This window comes from Salvelinus alpinus, chromosome 7 (genome assembly GCF_045679555.1).
Source record: "Salvelinus alpinus chromosome 7, SLU_Salpinus.1, whole genome shotgun sequence".
NCBI lineage: Eukaryota > Metazoa > Chordata > Actinopteri > Salmoniformes > Salmonidae > Salvelinus > Salvelinus alpinus.
In genome coordinates, this window is record NC_092092.1 from 14,448,264 (window position 1) to 14,472,286 (window position 24,023).

The 24,023-nt window shown below is 50.8% G+C and overlaps 1 protein-coding gene across 1 annotated transcript in view; it reads left to right on the forward strand.

The window, feature by feature from the left end:
* LOC139580504 (zinc transporter ZIP9) overlaps positions 1-23,290 on the forward strand; it is a 32,786-nt gene extending 9,496 nt beyond the window's left edge. Inside the window, exons 5-7 of the mRNA XM_071409260.1 lie at positions 21,077-21,162; positions 21,664-21,798; positions 22,089-23,290. Coding sequence (XP_071265361.1) covers positions 21,077-21,162; positions 21,664-21,798; positions 22,089-22,337 — 470 coding nt within the window. The 3' untranslated portion in view covers positions 22,338-23,290. The remainder of the gene's footprint in view (positions 1-21,076; positions 21,163-21,663; positions 21,799-22,088) is intronic.
* The last annotated feature ends 733 nt before the right edge of the window (positions 23,291-24,023 follow it).

Sequence of the window (24,023 nt, forward strand, 5' to 3'; positions counted from 1 at the left end):
AGTCATACATCTCCACCACCCAGTCATACATCTCCACCACCCAGTCATACATCTCCACCCAGTCATAAATCTCCACCACCCAGTCATACATCACCACCACCCAGTCATACATCACCACCACCCAGTCATACATCTCCTCCACCCAGTCATACATCTCCACCACCCAGTCATACATCACCACCACCCAGTCATACATCACCACCACCCAGTCATACATCTCCACCACCCAGTCATACATCTCCACCACCCAATCATACATCTCCACCCAGTCATACATCTCCACCACCCAATCATACATCTCCACCCAGTCATACATCTCCACCACCCAGTCATACATCTCCACCACCCAGTCATACATCTCCACCCAGTCATACATCTCCACCACCCAGTCATACATCTCCACCACCCAGTCATACATCACCACCACCCAGTCATACATCTCCACCCAGTCATACATCTCCACCCAGTCATACATCACCACCACCCAGTCATACATCTCCACCCAGTCATACATCTCCACCCAGTCATACATCTCCACCCCCTAGTCATACATCTCCACCACCCAGTCATACATCTCCACCACCCAGTCATACATCTCCACCCAGTCATACATCTCCACCACCCAGTCATACATCTCCACCACCCAGTCATACATCACCACCACCCAGTCATACATCTCCACCCAGTCATACATCTCCACCCAGTCATACATCTCCACCACCCAGTCATACATCTCCACCCCCTAGTCATACATCTCCACCACCCAGTCATACATCTCCACCCAGTCATACATCTCCACCACCCAGTCATACATCTCCACCACCCAGTCATACATCTTCACCCAATCATACATCTCCACCCAGTCATACATCTCCACCACCCAGTCATACATCTCCACCACCCAGTCATACATCACCACCACCCAGTCATACATCTCCACCACCCAGTCATACATCTCCACCCAGTCATACATCTCCACCACCCAGTCATACATCTCCACCACCCAGTCATACATCTTCACCCAGTCATACATCTCCACCCAGTCATACATCTCCACCCAATCATACATCTCCACCCAGTCATACATCTCCACCCAGTCATACATCTCCACCCAGTCATACATCTCCACCACCCAGTCATACATCTCCACCCAGTCATACATCACCACCACCCAGTCATACATCACCACCACCCAGTCATACATCTCCACCCAGTCATACATCTCCACCACCCAGTCATACATCTCCACCCAGTCATACATCACCACCACCCAGTCATACATCACCACCACCCAGTCATACATCTCCACCACCCAGTCATACATCTCCACCACCCAGTCATACATCACCACCACCCAGTCATACATCTCCACCCAGTCATACATCTCCACCCAGTCATACATCTCCACCACCCAGTCATACATCTCCACCCAGTCATACATCTCCACCACCCAGTCATACATCTCCACCACCCAGTCATACATCTCCACCCAGTCATACATCTCCACCACCCAGTCATACATCTCCACCACCCAGTCATACATCTCCACCCAGTCATACATCTCCACCACCCAGTCATACATCTTCACCGCCCAGTCATACATCTCCACCACCCAGTCATACATCTCCACCCAGTCATACATCTTCACCCAGTCATACATCTCCACCACCCAGTCATACATCTCCACCCAGTCATACATCTCCACCACCCAGTCATACATCTCCACCACCCAGTCATACATCTCCACCACCCAGTCATACATCACCACCACCCAGTCATACATCTCCACCACCCAGTCATACATCTCCACCCCCTAGTCATACATCTCCACCCCCTAGTCATACATCTCCACCACCCAGTCATACATCTCCACCCAGTCATACATCTCCACCACCCAGTCATACATCTCCACCACCCAGTCATACATCTCCACCCAGTCATACATCTCCACCCCCTAGTCATACATCTCCACCCCCTAGTCATACATCTCCACCACCCAGTCATACATCTCCACCCAGTCATACATCTCCACCCAGTCATACATCTCCACCCAGTCATACATCTCCACCCAGTCATACATCTCCACCACCCAGTCATACATCTCCACCCAGTCATACATCTCCACCACCCAGTCATACATCTCCACCACCCAGTCATACATCTCCACCACCCAGTCATACATCTCCACCCAGTCATACATCTCCACCACCCAGTCATACATCTCCACCACCCAGTCATACATCTCCACCACCCAGTCATACATCTCCACCCCCTAGTCATACATCTCCACCCCCTAGTCATACATCTCCACCACCCAGTCATACATCTCCACCACCCAGTCATACATCTCCACCCAGTCATACATCTCCACCCAGTCATACATCTCCACCCAGTCATACATCTCCACCCAGTCATACATCTCCACCACCCAGTCATACATCTCCACCCAGTCATACATCTCCACCACCCAGTCATACATCTCCACCACCCAGTCATACATCTCCACCACCCAGTCATACATCTCCACCACCCAGTCATACATCTCCACCACCCAGTCATACATCTCCACCACCCAGTCATACATCTCCACCACCCAGTCATACATCTCCACCACCCAGTCATACATCTCCACCACCCAGTCATACATCTCTACCACCCAGTCATACATCTCTACCACCCAGTCATACATCTCTACCACCCAGTCATACATCTCCACCACCCAGTCATACATCTCCACCCAGTCATACATCACCACCACCCAGTCATACATCTCTACCACCCAGTCATACATCTCTACCACCCAGTCATACATCTCCACCACCCAGTCATACATCTCCACCACCCAGTCATACATCTCCACCCAGTCATACATCACCACCACCCAGTCATACATCTCCACCACCCAGTCATACATCTCCACCACCCAGTCATACATCTCCACCACCCAGTCATACATCTCTACCACCCAGTCATACATCTCTACCACCCAGTCATACATCTCTACCACCCAGTCATACATCTCCACCACCCAGTCATACATCTCCACCACCCAGTCATACATCTCCACCCAGTCATACATCACCACCACCCAGTCATACATCTCTACCACCCAGTCATACATCTCTACCACCCAGTCATACATCTCCACCACCCAGTCATACATCTCTACCACCCAGTCATACATCTCCACCACCCAGTCATACATCTCCACCCAGTCATACATCTCTACCACCCAGTCATACATCTCTACCACCCAGTCATACATCTCCACCACCCAGTCATACATCTCCACCACCCAGTCATACATCTCCACCACCCAGTCATACATCTCCACCCAGTCATACATCTCCACCACCCAGTCATACATCTCCACCCAGTCATACATCTCCACCCAGTCATACATCACCACCACCCAGTCATACATCTCCACCACCCAGTCATACATCTCCACCACCCAGTCATACATCTCCACCACCCAGTCATACATCTCCACCACCCAGTCATACATCTCCACCACCCAGTCATACATCTCCACCCAGTCATACATCTCCACCACCCAGTCATACATCTCCACCACCCAGTCATACATCTCCACCACCCAGTCATACATCTCCACCACCCAGTCATACATCTCCACCCAGTCATACATCTCCACCCAGTCATACATCTCCACCACCCAGTCATACATCTCCACCACCCAGTCATACATCACCACCACCCAGTCATACATCTCCACCACCCAGTCATACATCTCTACCACCCAGTCATACATCTCCACCACCCAGTCATACATCTCCACCACCCAGTCATACATCTCCACCACCCAGTCATACATCTCCACCCAGTCATACATCTCTACCACCCAGTCATACATCTCCACCACCCAGTCATACATCTCCACCACCCAGTCATACATCTCCACCACCCAGTCATACATCTCCACCCAGTCATACATCTCCACCACCCAGTCATACATCTCCACCCAGTCATACATCTCTACCACCCAGTCATACATCTCCACCACCCAGTCATACATCTCCACCACCCAGTCATACATCTCCACCACCCAGTCATACATCTCCACCCAGTCATACATCTCCACCACCCAGTCATACATCTCCACCACCCAGTCATACATCTCCACCACCCAGTCATACATCTCCACCACCCAGTCATACATCTCCACCACCCAGTCATACATCTCCACCCAGTCATACATCTCCACCACCCAGTCATACATCTCCACCACCCAGTCATACATCTCCACCCCCTAGTCATACATCTCCACCACCCAGTCATACATCTCCACCCAGTCATACATCTCCACCACCCAGTCATACATCTCCACCACCCAGTCATACATCTCCACCCAGTCATACATCTCCACCCAGTCATACATCTCCACCCAGTCATACATCTCCACCCAGTCATACATCTCCACCACCCAGTCATACATCTCCACCACCCAGTCATACATCTCCACCCCCTAGTCATACATCTCCACCACCCAGTCATACATCTCCACCCAGTCATACATCTCCACCACCCAGTCATACATCTCCACCACCCAGTCATACATCTCCACCACCCAGTCATACATCTCCACCACCCAGTCATACATCTCCACCCAGTCATACATCTCCACCACCCAGTCATACATCTCCACCCCCTAGTCATACATCTCCACCACCCAGTCATACATCTCCACCCAGTCATACATCTCCACCACCCAGTCATACATCTCCACCCAGTCATACATCTCCACCCAGTCATACATCTCCACCACCCAGTCATACATCTCCACCACCCAGTCATACATCTCCACCCAGTCATACATCTCCACCCAGTCATACATCTCCACCACCCAGTCATACATCACCACCACCCAGTCATACATCTCCACCCAGTCATACATCTCCACCACCCAGTCATACATCTCCTCCACCCAGTCATACATCTCCACCACCCAGTCATACATCTCCACCACCCAGTCATACATCTCCACCACCCAGTCATACATCTCCACCACCCAGTCATACATCTCCACCACCCAGTCATACATCTCCACCACCCAGTCATACATCTCCACCACCCAGTCATACATCTCCACCCCCTAGTCATACATCTCCACCACCCAGTCATACATCTCCACCACCCAGTCATACATCTCCACCCAGTCATACATCTCCACCCAGTCATACATCTCCACCACCCAGTCATACATCTCCACCACCCAGTCATACATCTCCACCACCCAGTCATACATCTCCACCACCCAGTCATACATCTCCACCACCCAGTCATACATCTCCACCACCCAGTCATACATCTCCACCACCCAGTCATACATCTCCACCCAGTCATACATCTCCACCACCCAGTCATACATCTCCACCCAGTCATACATCTCCACCACCCAGTCATACATCTCCTCCACCCAGTCATACATCTCCACCACCCAGTCATACATCTCCACCACCCAGTCATACATCTCCACCACCCAGTCATACATCTCCACCACCCAGTCATACATCTCCACCCCCTAGTCATACATCTCCACCCAGTCATACATCACCACCACCCAGTCATACATCTCTACCACCCAGTCATACATCTCCACCCCCTAGTCATACATCTCCACCCCCTAGTCATACATCTCCACCCCCTAGTCATACATCTCCACCACCCAGTCATACATCTCCACCACCCAGTCATACATCTCCACCCAGTCATACATCACCACCACCCAGTCATACATCTCTACCACCCAGTCATACATCTCCACCACCTAGTCATACATCTCCACCACCCAGTCATACATCTCCACCACCTAGTCATACATCTCCACCACCCAGTCATACATCTCCACCACCCAGTCATACATCTCCACCACCCAGTCATACATCTCCACCCAGTCATACATCTCCACCACCCAGTCATACATCTCCACCCAGTCATACATCTCCACCACCCAGTCATACATCTCCACCACCCAGTCATACATCTCCACCCCCTAGTCATACATCTCCACCCCCTAGTCATACATCTCCACCCCCTAGTCATACATCTCCACCCAGTCATACATCTCCACCACCCAGTCATACATCTCCACCACCCAGTCATACATCTCCACCCAGTCATACATCACCACCACCCAGTCATACATCTCCACCCAGTCATACATCTCCACCACCCAGTCATACATCTCCACCACCCAGTCATACATCTCCACCACCCAGTCATACATCTCCACCCCCCAGTCATACATCTCCACCACCCAGTCATACATCTCCACCACCCAGTCATACATCTCCACCCAGTCATACATCTCCACCACCCAGTCATACATCTCCACCACCCAGTCATACATCTCCACCACCCAGTCATACATCTCCACCCAGTCATACATCTCCACCACCCAGTCATACATCACCACCACCCAGTCATACATCTCCACCCCCCAGTCATACATCTCCACCCAGTCATACATCTCCACCCAGTCATACATCTCCACCACCCAGTCATACATCTCCACCACCCAGTCATACATCTCCACCCAGTCATACATCTCCACCACCCAGTCATACATCTCCACCACCCAGTCATACATCTCCACCACCCAGTCATACATCTCCACCACCCAGTCATACATCTCCACCTAGTCATACATCTCCACCACCCAGTCATACATCTCCACCCAGTCATACATCTCCACCACCCAGTCATACATCTCCACCACCCAGTCATACATCTCCACCACCCAGTCATACATCTCCACCACCCAGTCATACATCTCCACCACCCAGTCATACATCTCCACCACCCAGTCATACATCTCCACCACCCAGTCATACATCACCACCACCCAGTCATACATCTCCACCCAGTCATACATCTCCACCACCCAGTCATACATCTCCACCACCCAGTCATACATCTCCACCACCCAGTCATACATCTCCACCACCCAGTCATACATCTCCACCACCCAGTCATACATCACCACCACCCAGTCATACATCTCCACCACCCAGTCATACATCTCCACCACCCAGTCATACATCTCCACCACCCAGTCATACATCTCCACCACCCAGTCATACATCTCCACCACCCAGTCATACATCTCCACCACCCAGTCATACATCTCCACCACCCAGTCATACATCTCCACCCAGTCATACATCTCCACCCAGTCATACATCTCCACCACCCAGTCATACATCTCCACCCAGTCATACATCTCCACCACCCAGTCATACATCTCCACCACCCAGTCATACATCTCCACCCAGTCATACATCTCCACCCAGTCATACATCACCACCACCCAGTCATACATCTCCTCCACCCAGTCATACATCTCCACCCAGTCATACATCACCACCACCCAGTCACACATCTCCACCCAGTCATACATCTCCACCCAGTCATACATCTCCTCCACCCAGTCATACATCTCCACCCAGTCATACATCTCCACCCAGTCATACATCACCACCACCCAGTCATACATCTCTACCACCCAGTCATACATCTCCACCACCCAGTCATACATCTCCACCACCCAGTCATACATCTCCACCCAGTCATACATCTCCACCCCCTAGTCATACATCACCACCACCCAGTCATACATCTCCACCACCCAGTCATACATCTCCACCACCCAGTCATACATCTCCACCCAGTCATACATCTCCACCACCCAGTCATACATCTCTACCACCCAGTCATACATCTCCACCACCCAGTCATACATCACCACCACCCAGTCATACATCTCCACCCAGTCATACATCTCCACCCAGTCATACATCTCCACCACCCAGTCATACATCTCCACCCCCCAGTCATACATCTCCACCCAGTCATACATCTCCACCCAGTCATACATCTCCACCACCCAGTCATACATCTCCACCACCCAGTCATACATCTCCACCCAGTCATACATCTCCACCACCCAGTCATACATCTCCACCACCCAGTCATACATCTCCACCACCCAGTCATACATCTCCACCACCCAGTCATACATCTCCACCTAGTCATACATCTCCACCACCCAGTCATACATCTCCACCCAGTCATACATCTCCACCACCCAGTCATACATCTCCACCACCCAGTCATACATCTCCACCACCCAGTCATACATCTCCACCACCCAGTCATACATCTCCACCACCCAGTCATACATCTCCACCACCCAGTCATACATCTCCACCACCCAGTCATACATCACCACCACCCAGTCATACATCTCCACCCAGTCATACATCTCCACCACCCAGTCATACATCTCCACCACCCAGTCATACATCTCCACCACCCAGTCATACATCTCCACCACCCAGTCATACATCTCCACCACCCAGTCATACATCACCACCACCCAGTCATACATCTCCACCACCCAGTCATACATCTCCACCACCCAGTCATACATCTCCACCACCCAGTCATACATCTCCACCACCCAGTCATACATCTCCACCACCCAGTCATACATCTCCACCACCCAGTCATACATCTCCACCACCCAGTCATACATCTCCACCACCCAGTCATACATCTCCACCCAGTCATACATCTCCACCACCCAGTCATACATCTCCACCACCCAGTCATACATCTCCACCACCCAGTCATACATCTCCACCCAGTCATACATCTCCACCACCCAGTCATACATCTCCACCACCCAGTCATACATCTCCACCCAGTCATACATCTCCACCCAGTCATACATCACCACCACCCAGTCATACATCTCCTCCACCCAGTCATACATCTCCACCCAGTCATACATCACCACCACCCAGTCACACATCTCCACCCAGTCATACATCTCCACCCAGTCATACATCTCCTCCACCCAGTCATACATCTCCACCCAGTCATACATCTCCACCCAGTCATACATCACCACCACCCAGTCATACATCTCTACCACCCAGTCATACATCTCCACCACCCAGTCATACATCTCCACCACCCAGTCATACATCTCCACCCAGTCATACATCTCCACCCCCTAGTCATACATCACCACCACCCAGTCATACATCTCCACCACCCAGTCATACATCTCCACCACCCAGTCATACATCTCCACCCAGTCATACATCTCCACCACCCAGTCATACATCTCTACCACCCAGTCATACATCTCCACCACCCAGTCATACATCACCACCACCCAGTCATACATCTCCACCCAGTCATACATCTCCACCCAGTCATACATCTCCACCACCCAGTCATACATCTCCACCACCCAGTCATACATCTCCACCACCCAGTCATACATCTCCACCCAGTCATACATCACCACCACCCAGTCATACATCTCCACCACCCAGTCATACATCTCCACCACCCAGTCATACATCACCACCACCCAGTCATACATCTCTACCACCCAGTCATACATCTCCACCACCCAGTCATACATCTCCACCCAGTCATACATCTCCACCCAGTCATACATCACCACCACCCAGTCATACATCTCCTCCACCCAGTCATACATCTCCACCCAGTCATACATCACCACCACCCAGTCACACATCTCCACCCAGTCATACATCTCCACCCAGTCATACATCTCCTCCACCCAGTCATACATCTCCACACAGTCATACATCTCCACCCAGTCATACATCACCACCACCCAGTCATACATCTCCACCACCCAGTCATACATCTCCACCACCCAGTCATACATCTCCACCACCCAGTCATACATCTCCACCACCCAGTCATACATCTCCACCCAGTCATACATCTCCACCCAGTCATACATCACCACCACCCAGTCATACATCTCCTCCACCCAGTCATACATCTCCACCCAGTCATACATCACCACCACCCAGTCACACATCTCCACCCAGTCATACATCTCCACCCAGTCATACATCTCCTCCACCCAGTCACACATCTCCACCCAGTCATACATCTCCACCACCCAGTCACACATCTCCACCCAGTCATACATCTCCACCCAGTCATACATCTCCTCCACCCAGTCACACATCTCCACCCAGTCATACATCACCACCACCCAGTCACACATCTCCACCCAGTCATACATCTCCACCCAGTCATACATCTCCACCCAGTCATACATCACCACCACCCAGTCATACATCTCCTCCACCCAGTCATACATCTCCACCCAGTCATACATCTCCACCCAGTCATACATCACCACCACCCAGTCATACATCTCTACCACCCAGTCATACATCTCCACCACCCAGTCATACATCTCCACCCCCTAGTCATACATCTCCACCACCCAGTCATACATCTCCACCCAGTCATACATCTCCACCCCCTAGTCATACATCACCACCACCCAGTCATACATCTCCACCACCCAGTCATACATCTCCACCACCCAGTCATACATCTCCACCCAGTCATACATCTCCACCACCCAGTCATACATCTCTACCACCCAGTCATACATCTCCACCACCCAGTCATACATCTCCACCCAGTCATACATCTCCACCACCCAGTCATACATCACCACCACCCAGTCATACATCTCCACCCAGTCATACATCTCCACCACCCAGTCATACATCTCCTCCACCCAGTCATACATCTCCACCACCCAGTCATACATCTCCACCACCCAGTCATACATCTCCACCACCCAGTCATACATCTCCACCACCCAGTCATACATCTCCACCACCCAGTCATACATCTCCACCACCCAGTCATACATCTCCACCACCCAGTCATACATCTCCACCCCCTAGTCATACATCTCCACCACCCAGTCATACATCTCCACCACCCAGTCATACATCTCCACCCAGTCATACATCTCCACCCAGTCATACATCTCCACCACCCAGTCATACATCTCCACCACCCAGTCATACATCTCCACCACCCAGTCATACATCTCCACCACCCAGTCATACATCTCCACCACCCAGTCATACATCTCCACCACCCAGTCATACATCTCCACCACCCAGTCATACATCTCCACCCAGTCATACATCTCCACCACCCAGTCATACATCTCCACCCAGTCATACATCTCCACCACCCAGTCATACATCTCCTCCACCCAGTCATACATCTCCACCACCCAGTCATACATCTCCACCACCCAGTCATACATCTCCACCACCCAGTCATACATCTCCACCACCCAGTCATACATCTCCACCCCCTAGTCATACATCTCCACCCAGTCATACATCACCACCACCCAGTCATACATCTCTACCACCCAGTCATACATCTCCACCACCCAGTCATACATCTCCACCACCCAGTCATACATCTCCACCCAGTCATACATCACCACCACCCAGTCATACATCTCTACCACCCAGTCATACATCTCCACCACCTAGTCATACATCTCCACCACCCAGTCATACATCTCCACCACCCAGTCATACATCTCCACCACCCAGTCATACATCTCCACCACCCAGTCATACATCTCCACCACCCAGTCATACATCTCCACCCAGTCATACATCTCCACCACCCAGTCATACATCTCCACCCAGTCATACATCTCCACCACCCAGTCATACATCTCCACCACCCAGTCATACATCTCCACCCCCTAGTCATACATCTCCACCCCCTAGTCATACATCTCCACCCCCTAGTCATACATCTCCACCCAGTCATACATCTCCACCACCCAGTCATACATCTCCACCACCCAGTCATACATCTCCACCCAGTCATACATCACCACCACCCAGTCATACATCTCCACCCAGTCATACATCTCCACCACCCAGTCATACATCTCCACCACCCAGTCATACATCTCCACCACCCAGTCATACATCTCCACCCCCCAGTCATACATCTCCACCACCCAGTCATACATCTCCACCACCCAGTCATACATCTCCACCCAGTCATACATCTCCACCACCCAGTCATACATCTCCACCACCCAGTCATACATCTCCACCACCCAGTCATACATCTCCACCCAGTCATACATCTCCACCACCCAGTCATACATCACCACCACCCAGTCATACATCTCCACCCCCCAGTCATACATCTCCACCCAGTCATACATCTCCACCCAGTCATACATCTCCACCACCCAGTCATACATCTCCACCACCCAGTCATACATCTCCACCCAGTCATACATCTCCACCACCCAGTCATACATCTCCACCACCCAGTCATACATCTCCACCACCCAGTCATACATCTCCACCTAGTCATACATCTCCACCACCCAGTCATACATCTCCACCCAGTCATACATCTCCACCACCCAGTCATACATCTCCACCACCCAGTCATACATCTCCACCACCCAGTCATACATCTCCACCACCCAGTCATACATCTCCACCACCCAGTCATACATCTCCACCACCCAGTCATACATCTCCACCACCCAGTCATACATCACCACCACCCAGTCATACATCTCCACCCAGTCATACATCTCCACCACCCAGTCATACATCTCCACCACCCAGTCATACATCTCCACCACCCAGTCATACATCTCCACCACCCAGTCATACATCTCCACCACCCAGTCATACATCACCACCACCCAGTCATACATCTCCACCACCCAGTCATACATCTCCACCACCCAGTCATACATCTCCACCACCCAGTCATACATCTCCACCACCCAGTCATACATCTCCACCACCCAGTCATACATCTCCACCACCCAGTCATACATCTCCACCACCCAGTCATACATCTCCACCACCCAGTCATACATCTCCACCCAGTCATACATCTCCACCACCCAGTCATACATCTCCACCACCCAGTCATACATCTCCACCCAGTCATACATCTCCACCACCCAGTCATACATCTCCACCACCCAGTCATACATCTCCACCCAGTCATACATCTCCACCCAGTCATACATCACCACCACCCAGTCATACATCTCCTCCACCCAGTCATACATCTCCACCCAGTCATACATCACCACCACCCAGTCACACATCTCCACCCAGTCATACATCTCCACCCAGTCATACATCTCCTCCACCCAGTCATACATCTCCACCCAGTCATACATCTCCACCCAGTCATACATCACCACCACCCAGTCATACATCTCTACCACCCAGTCATACATCTCCACCACCCAGTCATACATCTCCACCACCCAGTCATACATCTCCACCCAGTCATACATCTCCACCCCCTAGTCATACATCACCACCACCCAGTCATACATCTCCACCACCCAGTCATACATCTCCACCACCCAGTCATACATCTCCACCCAGTCATACATCTCCACCACCCAGTCATACATCTCTACCACCCAGTCATACATCTCCACCACCCAGTCATACATCACCACCACCCAGTCATACATCTCCACCCAGTCATACATCTCCACCCAGTCATACATCTCCACCACCCAGTCATACATCTCCACCACCCAGTCATACATCTCCACCACCCAGTCATACATCTCCACCCAGTCATACATCACCACCACCCAGTCATACATCTCCACCACCCAGTCATACATCTCCACCACCCAGTCATACATCACCACCACCCAGTCATACATCTCTACCACCCAGTCATACATCTCCACCACCCAGTCATACATCTCCACCCAGTCATACATCTCCACCCAGTCATACATCACCACCACCCAGTCATACATCTCCTCCACCCAGTCATACATCTCCACCCAGTCATACATCACCACCACCCAGTCACACATCTCCACCCAGTCATACATCTCCACCCAGTCATACATCTCCTCCACCCAGTCATACATCTCCACCCAGTCATACATCTCCACCCAGTCATACATCACCACCACCCAGTCATACATCTCCACCACCCAGTCATACATCTCCACCACCCAGTCATACATCTCCACCACCCAGTCATACATCTCCACCACCCAGTCATACATCTCCACCCAGTCATACATCTCCACCCAGTCATACATCACCACCACCCAGTCATACATCTCCTCCACCCAGTCATACATCTCCACCCAGTCATACATCACCACCACCCAGTCACACATCTCCACCCAGTCATACATCTCCACCCAGTCATACATCTCCTCCACCCAGTCACACATCTCCACCCAGTCATACATCTCCACCACCCAGTCACACATCTCCACCCAGTCATACATCTCCACCCAGTCATACATCTCCTCCACCCAGTCACACATCTCCACCCAGTCATACATCACCACCACCCAGTCACACATCTCCACCCAGTCATACATCTCCACCCAGTCATACATCTCCACCCAGTCATACATCACCACCACCCAGTCATACATCTCCTCCACCCAGTCATACATCTCCACCCAGTCATACATCTCCACCCAGTCATACATCACCACCACCCAGTCATACATCTCTACCACCCAGTCATACATCTCCACCACCCAGTCATACATCTCCACCCCCTAGTCATACATCTCCACCACCCAGTCATACATCTCCACCCAGTCATACATCTCCACCCCCTAGTCATACATCACCACCACCCAGTCATACATCTCCACCACCCAGTCATACATCTCCACCACCCAGTCATACATCTCCACCCAGTCATACATCTCCACCACCCAGTCATACATCTCTACCACCCAGTCATACATCTCCACCACCCAGTCATACATCTCCACCACCCAGTCATACATCACCACCACCCAGTCATACATCTCCACCCAGTCATACATCTCCACCCAGTCATACATCTCCACCACCCAGTCATACATCTCCACCACCCAGTCATACATCTCCACCACCCAGTCATACATCTCCACCCAGTCATACATCTCCACCACCCAGTCATACATCTCCACCCAGTCATACATCTCCACCCAGTCATACATCTCCACCACCCAGTCATACATCACCACCACCCAGTCATACATCTCCACCCAGTCATACATCTCCACCCAGTCATACATCTCCACCACCCAGTCATACATCTCCACCACCCAGTCATACATCTCCACCACCCAGTCATACATCTCCACCACCCAGTCATACATCTCCACCCAGTCATACATCTCTACCACCCAGTCATACATCTCCACCACCCAGTCATACATCTCCACCACCCAGTCATACATCTCCACCCAGTCATACATCTCCACCCAGTCATACATCTCCACCCAGTCATACATCTCCACCCAGTCATACATCTCCACCACCCAGTCATACATCTCCACCACCCAGTCATACATCTCCACCACCCAGTCATACATCTCCACCACCCAGTCATACATCTCCACCACCCAGTCATACATCTCCACCACCCAGTCATACATCTCTACCACCCAGTCATACATCTCCACCACCCAGTCATACATCTCCACCACCCAGTCATACATCTCCACCACCCAGTCATACATCACCACCACCCAGTCATACATCTCCACCCAGTCATACATCTCCACCACCCAGTCATACATCTCCACCACCCAGTCATACATCTCCACCACCCAGTCATACATCACCACCACCCAGTCATACATCTCCACCCAGTCATACATCTCCACCCAGTCATACATCTCCACCACCCAGTCATACATCTCCACCACCCAGTCATACATCTCCACCACCCAGTCATACATCTCCACCACCCAGTCATACATCTCCACCACCCAGTCATACATCTCCACCACCCAGTCATACATCACCACCACCCAGTCATACATCTCCACCACCCAGTCATACATCTCCACCACCCAGTCATACATCTCCACCACCCAGTCATACATCTCCACCACCCAGTCATACATCTCTACCACCCAGTCATACATCTCCACCACCCAGTCATACATCTCCACCCAGTCATACATCTCCACCACCCAGTCATACATCTCCACCACCCAGTCATACATCTCCACCACCCAGTCATACATCTCCACCCAGTCATACATCTCCACCACCCAGTCATACATCTCTACCACCCAGTCATACATCTCCACCCAGTCATACATCTCCACCACCCAGTCATACATCTCCACCCCCTAGTCATACATCTCCACCACCCAGTCATACATCTCCACCCAGTCATACATCTCCACCACCCAGTCATACATCTCCACCACCCAGTCATACATCTCCACCCCCTAGTCATACATCTCCACCACCCAGTCATACATCTCCACCACCCAGTCATACATCTCCACCACCCAGTCATACATCTCCACCACCCAGTCATACATCTCCACCACCCAGTCATACATCTCCACCACCCAGTCATACATCTCCACCCCCCAGTCATACATCTCCACCACCCAGTCATACATCTCCACCACCCAGTCATACATCTCCACCACCCAGTCATACATCTCCACCACCCAGTCATACATCTCCACCACCCAGTCATACATCTCCACCACCCAGTCATACATCTCCACCACCCAGTCATACATCTCCACCACCCAGTCATACATCTCCACCACCCAGTCATACATCTCCACCACCCAGTCATACATCTCCACCACCCAGTCATACATCTCCACCACCCAGTCATACATCACCACCACCCAGTCATACATCTCCACCACCCAGTCATACATCTCCACCACCCAGTCATACATCTCCACCACCCAGTCATACATCTCCACCACCCAGTCATACATCACCACCACCCAGTCATACATCTCCACCCCCTAGTCATACATCTCCACCCAGTCATACATCTCCACCACCCAGTCATACATCTCCTCCACCCAGTCATACATCTCCACCACCCAGTCATACATCTCCACCACCCAGTCATACATCTCCACCACCCAGTCATACATCTCCACCACCCAGTCATACATCTCCACCACCCAGTCATACATCTCCACCACCCAGTCATACATCTCCACCACCCAGTCATACATCTCCACCCAGTCATACATCACCACCACCCAGTCATACATCTCCACCCCCCAGTCATACATCTCCACCACCCAGTCATACATCTCCACCACCCAGTCATACATCTCCACCCAGTCATACATCTCCACCACCCAGTCATACATCTCCACCCAGTCATACATCTCCACCACCCAGTCATACATCTCCACCCCCCAGTCATACATCACCACCACCCAGTCATACATCTCCTCCACCCAGTCATACATCTCCTCCACCCAGTCATACATCTCCACCCAGTCATACATCACCACCACCCAGTCATACATCTCCACCACCCAGTCATACATCTCCACCACCCAGTCATACATCTCCACCCAGTCATACATCTCTACCACCCAGTCATACATCACCACCACCCAGTCATACATCTCCACCACCCAGTCATACATCTCCACCCAGTCATACATCTCCACCCAGTCATACATCTCCACCACCCAGTCATACATCTCCACCACCCAGTCATACATCTCCACCACCCAGTCATACATCTCCACCACCCAGTCATACATCTCTACCACCCAGTCATACATCTCCACCACCCAGTCATACATCTCCACCACCCAGTCATACATCTCCACCACCCAGTCATACATCTCCTCCACCCAGTCATACATCTCCACCCAGTCATACATCTCCACCACCCAGTCATACATCACCACCCCCTAGTCATACATCTCCACCACCCAGTCATACATCTCCACCACCCAGTCATACATCTCTACCACCCAGTCATACATCTCCACCACCCAGTCATACATCTCCACCCAGTCATACATCTCCACCACCCAGTCATACATCTCCACCCAGTCATACATCTCCACCACCCAGTCATACATCTCCACCCAGTCATACATCTCCACCCAGTCATACATCTCCACCACCCAGTCATACATCTCCACCACCCAGTCATACATCTCCACCCCCTAGTCATACATCTCCACCACCCAGTCATACATCTCCACCCAGTCATACATCTCCACCCAGTCATACATCTCCACCACCCAGTCATACATCTCCACCCAGTCATACATCTCCACCACCCAGTCATACATCTCCACCACCCAGTCATACATCTCCACCCCCCAGTCATACATCTCCACCCAGTCATACATCTCCACCCAGTCATACATCTCCACCCAGTCATACATCTCCACCACCCAGTCATACATCTCCACCACCCAGTCATACATCTCCACCACCCAGTCATACATCTCTACCACCCAGTCATACATCTCCACCCAGTCATACATCTCCACCACCCAGTCATACATCTCCACCACCCAGTCATACATCTCCACCCAGTCATACATCTCCACCACCCAGTCATACATCTCCACCCAGTCATACATCTCCACCACCCAGTCATACATCTCCACCACCCAGTCATACATCTCCACCACCCAGTCATACATCTCCACCACCCAGTCATACATCTCCACCCAGTCATACATCTCCACCCAGTCATACATCTCCACCACCCAGTCATACATCTCCACCCAGTCATACATCTCCACCACCCAGTCATACATCTCCACCACCCAGTCATACATCTCCACCACCCAGTCATACATCTCCACCACCCAGTCATACATCTCCACCACCCAGTCATACATCTCCACCACCCAGTCATACATCTCCACCACCCAGTCATACATCTCCACCACCCAGTCATACATCTCCACCACCCAGTCATACATCTCCACCACCCAGTCATACATCTCCACCACCCAGTCATACATCTCCACCCCCTAGTCATACATCTCCACCACCCAGTCATACATCTCCACCACCCAGTCATACATCTCCACCACCCAGTCATACATCTCCACCACCCAGTCATACATCTCCACCACCCAGTCATACATCTCCACCACCCAGTCATACATCTCCACCACCCAGTCATACATCACCACCACCCAGTCATACATCTCCACCCAGTCATACATCTCCACCCAGTCATACATCTCCACCACCCAGTCATACATCTCCACCCAGTCATACATCTCCACCACCCAGTCATACATCTCCACCACCCAGTCATACATCTCCACCACCCAGTCATACATCTCCACCACCCAGTCATACATCTCCACCACCCAGTCATACATCTCCACCACCCAGTCATACATCTCCACCACCCAGTCATACATCACCACCACCCAGTCATACATCTCCTCCACCCAGTCATACATCTCCTCCACCCAGTCATACATCTCCTCCACCCAGTCATACATCTCCACCCAGTCATACATCTCCACCACCCAGTCATACATCTCCACCACCCAGTCATACATCTCCACCACCCAGTCATACATCTCCACCACCCAGTCATACATCTCCACCACCCAGTCATACATCTCCACCACCCAGTCATACATCTCCACCACCCAGTCATACATCACCACCACCCAGTCATACATCTCCTCCACCCAGTCATACATCTCCTCCACCCAGTCATACATCTCCACCCAGTCATACATCACCACCACCCAGTCATACATCTCCACCACCCAGTCATACATCACCACCACCCAGTCATACATCTCCACCGCCCAGTCAGGGATAGGGGTAGTGGAAAACAGTCAGCTTTATAGGGGAAGTGGAAAACGGTCAGCTTTATAGGGGAAGTGGAAAACGGTCAGCTTTATAGGGGAAGTGGAAAACAGTCAATTTTATAGGGGAAGTGGAAAACAGTCAGCTTTATAGGGGAAGTGTAAAACAGTCAATTTTATAGGGGAAGTGGAAAACGGTCAGCTTTATAGGGGAAGTGGAAAACAGTCAATTTTATAGGGGAAGTGTAAAACAGTCAGCTTTATAGGGGAAGTGGAAAACGGTCAGCTTTATAGGGGAAGTGGAAAACAGTCAATTTTATAGGGGAAGTGGAAAACAGTCAGCTTTATAGGGGAAGTGGAAAACAGTCAGCTTTATAGGGGAAGTGGAAAACAGTCACTTTGACTCTTGAGGTCTTTCCCATTCCAAATCAAGTTGGAGAGTAGGCCATTTATTTTCCTAAAGAAGTCTGATGGAATTAAAACTGGTAAGACCTGGAATGAATACATCAACCTTGGTCATATATTCATTTAGATTATGTTGACCCTACCTAATGTAGAGACAGGGAGAGTCTGATTATGTTGACCCTACCTAATGTAGAGACGGTGTGTCTGTCTGTCTGTCTGTCTGTAGCTGACGGTGTGTCTGTCTGTCTGTAGCTGACGGTGTCTGTCTGTCTGTCTGCCTGTAGCTGACGGTGTGTCTGTCTGCCTGTAGCTTACGGTCTGTCTGTCTGCCTGTAGCTGACGGTGTGTCTGTCTGCCTGTAGCTGACGGTCTGTCTGTCTGCCTGTAGCTGACGGTCTGTCTGTCTGCCTGTAGCTGACGGTGTGTCTGTCTGCCTGTAGCTGACGGTGTGTCTGTCTGCCTGTAGCTGACGGTGTGTCTGTCTGCCTGTAGCTGACGGTGTGTCTGTCTGCCTGTAGCTGACGGTCTGTCTGTCTGCCTGTAGCTGACGGTGTGTCTGTCTGTCTGCCTGTAGCTGACAGTGTGTCTGTCTGTCTGCCTGTAGCTGACGGTGTGTCTGTCTGCCTGTAGCTGACGGTGTGTCTGTCTGCCTGTAGCTGACGGTCTGTCTGTCTGCCTGTAGCTGACGGTCTGTCTGTCTGCCTGTAGCTGACGGTGTGTCTGTCTGCCTGTAGCTGACGGTCTGTCTGTCTGCCTGTAGCTTACGGTGTGTCTGTCTGCCTGTAGCTTACGGTGTGTCTGTCTGCCTGTAGCTGACGGTGTGTCTGTCTGCCTGTAGCTGACGGTGTGTCTGTCTGCCTGTAGCTGACGGTGTGTCTGTCTGCCTGTAGCTGACGGTCTGTCTGTCTGCCTGTAGCTGACGGTGTGTCTGTCTGCCTGTAGCTGACGGTGTGTCTGTCTGCCTGTAGCTGACGGTCTGTCTGTCTGCCTGTAGCTGACGGTGTGTCTGTCTGCCTGTAGCTGACGGTCTGTCTGTCTGCCTGTAGCTGACGGTGTGTCTGTCTGCCTGTAGCTGACGGTCTGTCTGTCTGCCTGTAGCTGACGGTGTGTCTGTCTGCCTGTAGCTGACGGTGTGTGTGTGTGTGTGTTGTAATAACGTTGTTCCTCTCTCCCCAGCTGACGGTGTAGCGTTAGGTACAGCCGTGGCTTCCTCCCAGGTCACAGTTCAAGTCGTGGTGTTCCTGGCTGTGATTTTGCACAAGGTGAGAGTCCTCTGCATTAACCACATCTACTATGGAGGTAATATCACAGGCAATACAGGACATCAGGACAAACCAATCAATGGTTGATTGTTCTTGCAAACTCCTTAAGCCCTCTCTCAATGTACTTGAATTGATTTGATTCTCCCTCCCTCCCCCTCCCTCCCTCCCTCCCTCCCTCCCTCCCTCCCTCCCTCCCTCCCTCCCTCCCTCCCTCCCTCCCTCCCTCCCTCCCTCCCTCCCTCCCTCCCTCCCTCCCTCCCTCCCTCCCTCCCTCTTTCCCTCCCTCTTTCCCTCCCTCTTTCCCTCCCTCTTTCCCTCCCTCTTTCCCTCCCTCCCTCTTTCCCTCTCTCTCTCTCTCTCCTCTACCCTCTCTCTCTCTCTCTCTCTCTCTCTCCTCTACCCTCTCTCTCTCTCTCCTCTACCCTCTCTCCTCTCCCTCTCTCTCTCTCTCTCTCTCTCTCTCTCTCTCTCTCTCTCTCTCCATCTCTCTCCCTCTCTCAGGCTCCTGCAGCGTTTGGCCTGGTCACCTTTCTGATGCACGCAGGTTTAGAGAAGAAGCAGATTCAGAAGCATCTATTGGTCTTCTCTGCTGCAGCACCTGTTCTCTCCATCAGTACATACTTTATCCTGAACGCGGTGAGAAGAAGCAGCACGTAGAACAACGTACTATCATAATGACAAGAAAGGTTGTTTATCTAATGGGCAACCTTTTCTATTAAACTAGTAAATGATTGGAGATTGCTAGAGGCGGGAACTAAGCCTGGTTCTGGGAATGAGTGTCTGCTGTTTTGCCAACTGCTGCCCATAGTAGTTGGTGAGACGGCAATAACATCTCTGGGACCAGGCTAGAGGGAACTACTTCCAACAGTGATTTGATAACGTTGATATGACGTCAGTGTGCTGTGTGTTTCTCCCTCCTACTGCAGAGCGGTGGTTCGCCCCAGCACCGTCTGAGCGCTACAGGCGTCGGGATGCTCTTCTCCGCCGGGACGTTCCTCTACGTAGCTACGGTCCATGTACTACCAGAGATCAGCTCCAGGGGGCAGCAGAGCTCTCCCCACCTCCACGGGACTGGGACCGGGCAGCAAGGGGTCCTGGGGGTCCTGGAGAGCCTCACGTTGATACTAGGAGCAGGACTACCTGTGTTACTGGCCCTGGGACTACGTGATGACTAGTCTTGTGAATCGATGCTATCCTACCAAGTCTTGTTCATAACTCAGCTATTGATAATGAACATTGAGAATGAATGTGAAGGAAGCCTGGAAATCAAGTCTATAACTAAGACCGACTGGTTAATAACACAAAGAAGAAACCCACAACATGTTACCAAACATTAATTTACACTGGAATACACCTCAACTCTTACATAGATAGAGATCATTGGGGGTGTTTCTGTGTGTGATGCAGTATGTGTCAGTGTCTTTGTCTGAGAGGTCATAAGGACATGGGCTTTGAGCAAGCCAACAAAGGTAGGAATAGTGTGTGTGTGTGTGTGTGTGTGTGTGTGTGTGTGTGTGTGTGTGTGTGTGTGTGTGTGTGTGTGTGTGTCATGCAAAAGAGTGGGATCAGAGCGAGAGAGAGAGAGCAGCGTGTGCGTCCGACTCCTATGTATAGAGCTTTTGTAATTGTTGGTCTTGTCTGATCTCAGTGGGACATTCTTTTGAGCTAAACTATTGAAGTTGTCTGAAAGAACAAGAACATTTCTTCTAAGTGCACCCGGTTTCAAAATAACCCGGTTTCGTGATATTTGTCCTTTGTCCCTCTACTGAACAAACAAAAACGTTTGTTTATTTATTTAGGTTAGCCAAAATCCCAAACCAGATTTTAATCAAATGGATAACATTTCGTCTTTTGTAATTTTATAAGAAAGGTTTTGGCTGGGGTTGCGTAAGGAACTGAAATATTCAGGGCAGGTTGTGAAAAGCCATATTTAGTCATCTAAAAAAAAACAGTTGGTTACTTTATAAGCATTTTTAAATAGGTTGTCATGACACTGACGTGGCCTAAATGAACCACAATATAGTGATGATTTATTTATTTTTTTGATTTTATGTTGGATGTGATCAAGATATGTCTTTTTTAGACAAGAAAATATATTTCTAAATAAATTTCTACATTGTGTACTATAGCCAGGACGATGTTGCCTGGTTACCAGTCTGTTTAGATATCGTAACACTCCTTGGCAATCTGTGTCAAATGCTAAACATCTTAATAACACAGAGTACCCTACGTGGTATATTATCCAGTCTGGTACCCAGGCTAAGGACAATAGGATGTATTTTTTATGTATACTTTATCATAACAATTATAGGTTACATTTATTTTTATTTTTTTAAGTACATGGCGTGTATTCTATGTATGGCCTGATATACATAGAGTTTCTTGGGCTCAGTGCTAGTGAATGACACTCAACCTGTCTTCATCATAAGGGAGGTTTCTGAGTCAAAGGTGGACAAGGTGATTAGCTCACTAAAGAACTCTAAAGCCAAAAGATGTGTTTGGGATGGACTCTACCTTTCTTAAAAACTACAAAGAGTCACTCATTGGCCCCATTACTAAGGTCACCAACACATCTATTGGTCTCGGGGTGTTTCCAAGGGTATGGAAGTCGGCCATAATAACGGCCATCTTTAAATCAGGCGACCCTGCTGACGTGAGTAACTACAGGCCCATTAGTATACTACCTGTGGTGTCAAAGGTTGCTGAAAAGTGTGTAGCAGAACAACTGATTGCCCACCTCAACAACAGCCCCTTCACATTACACTCCATGCAGTTTGGCTTCAGAGCGAAACACTTCACAGAAACGGCCAACTGCTTTCTTCTGGAAAATGTGAAGTCCAAGATGGACAAAGGGGGTGTTG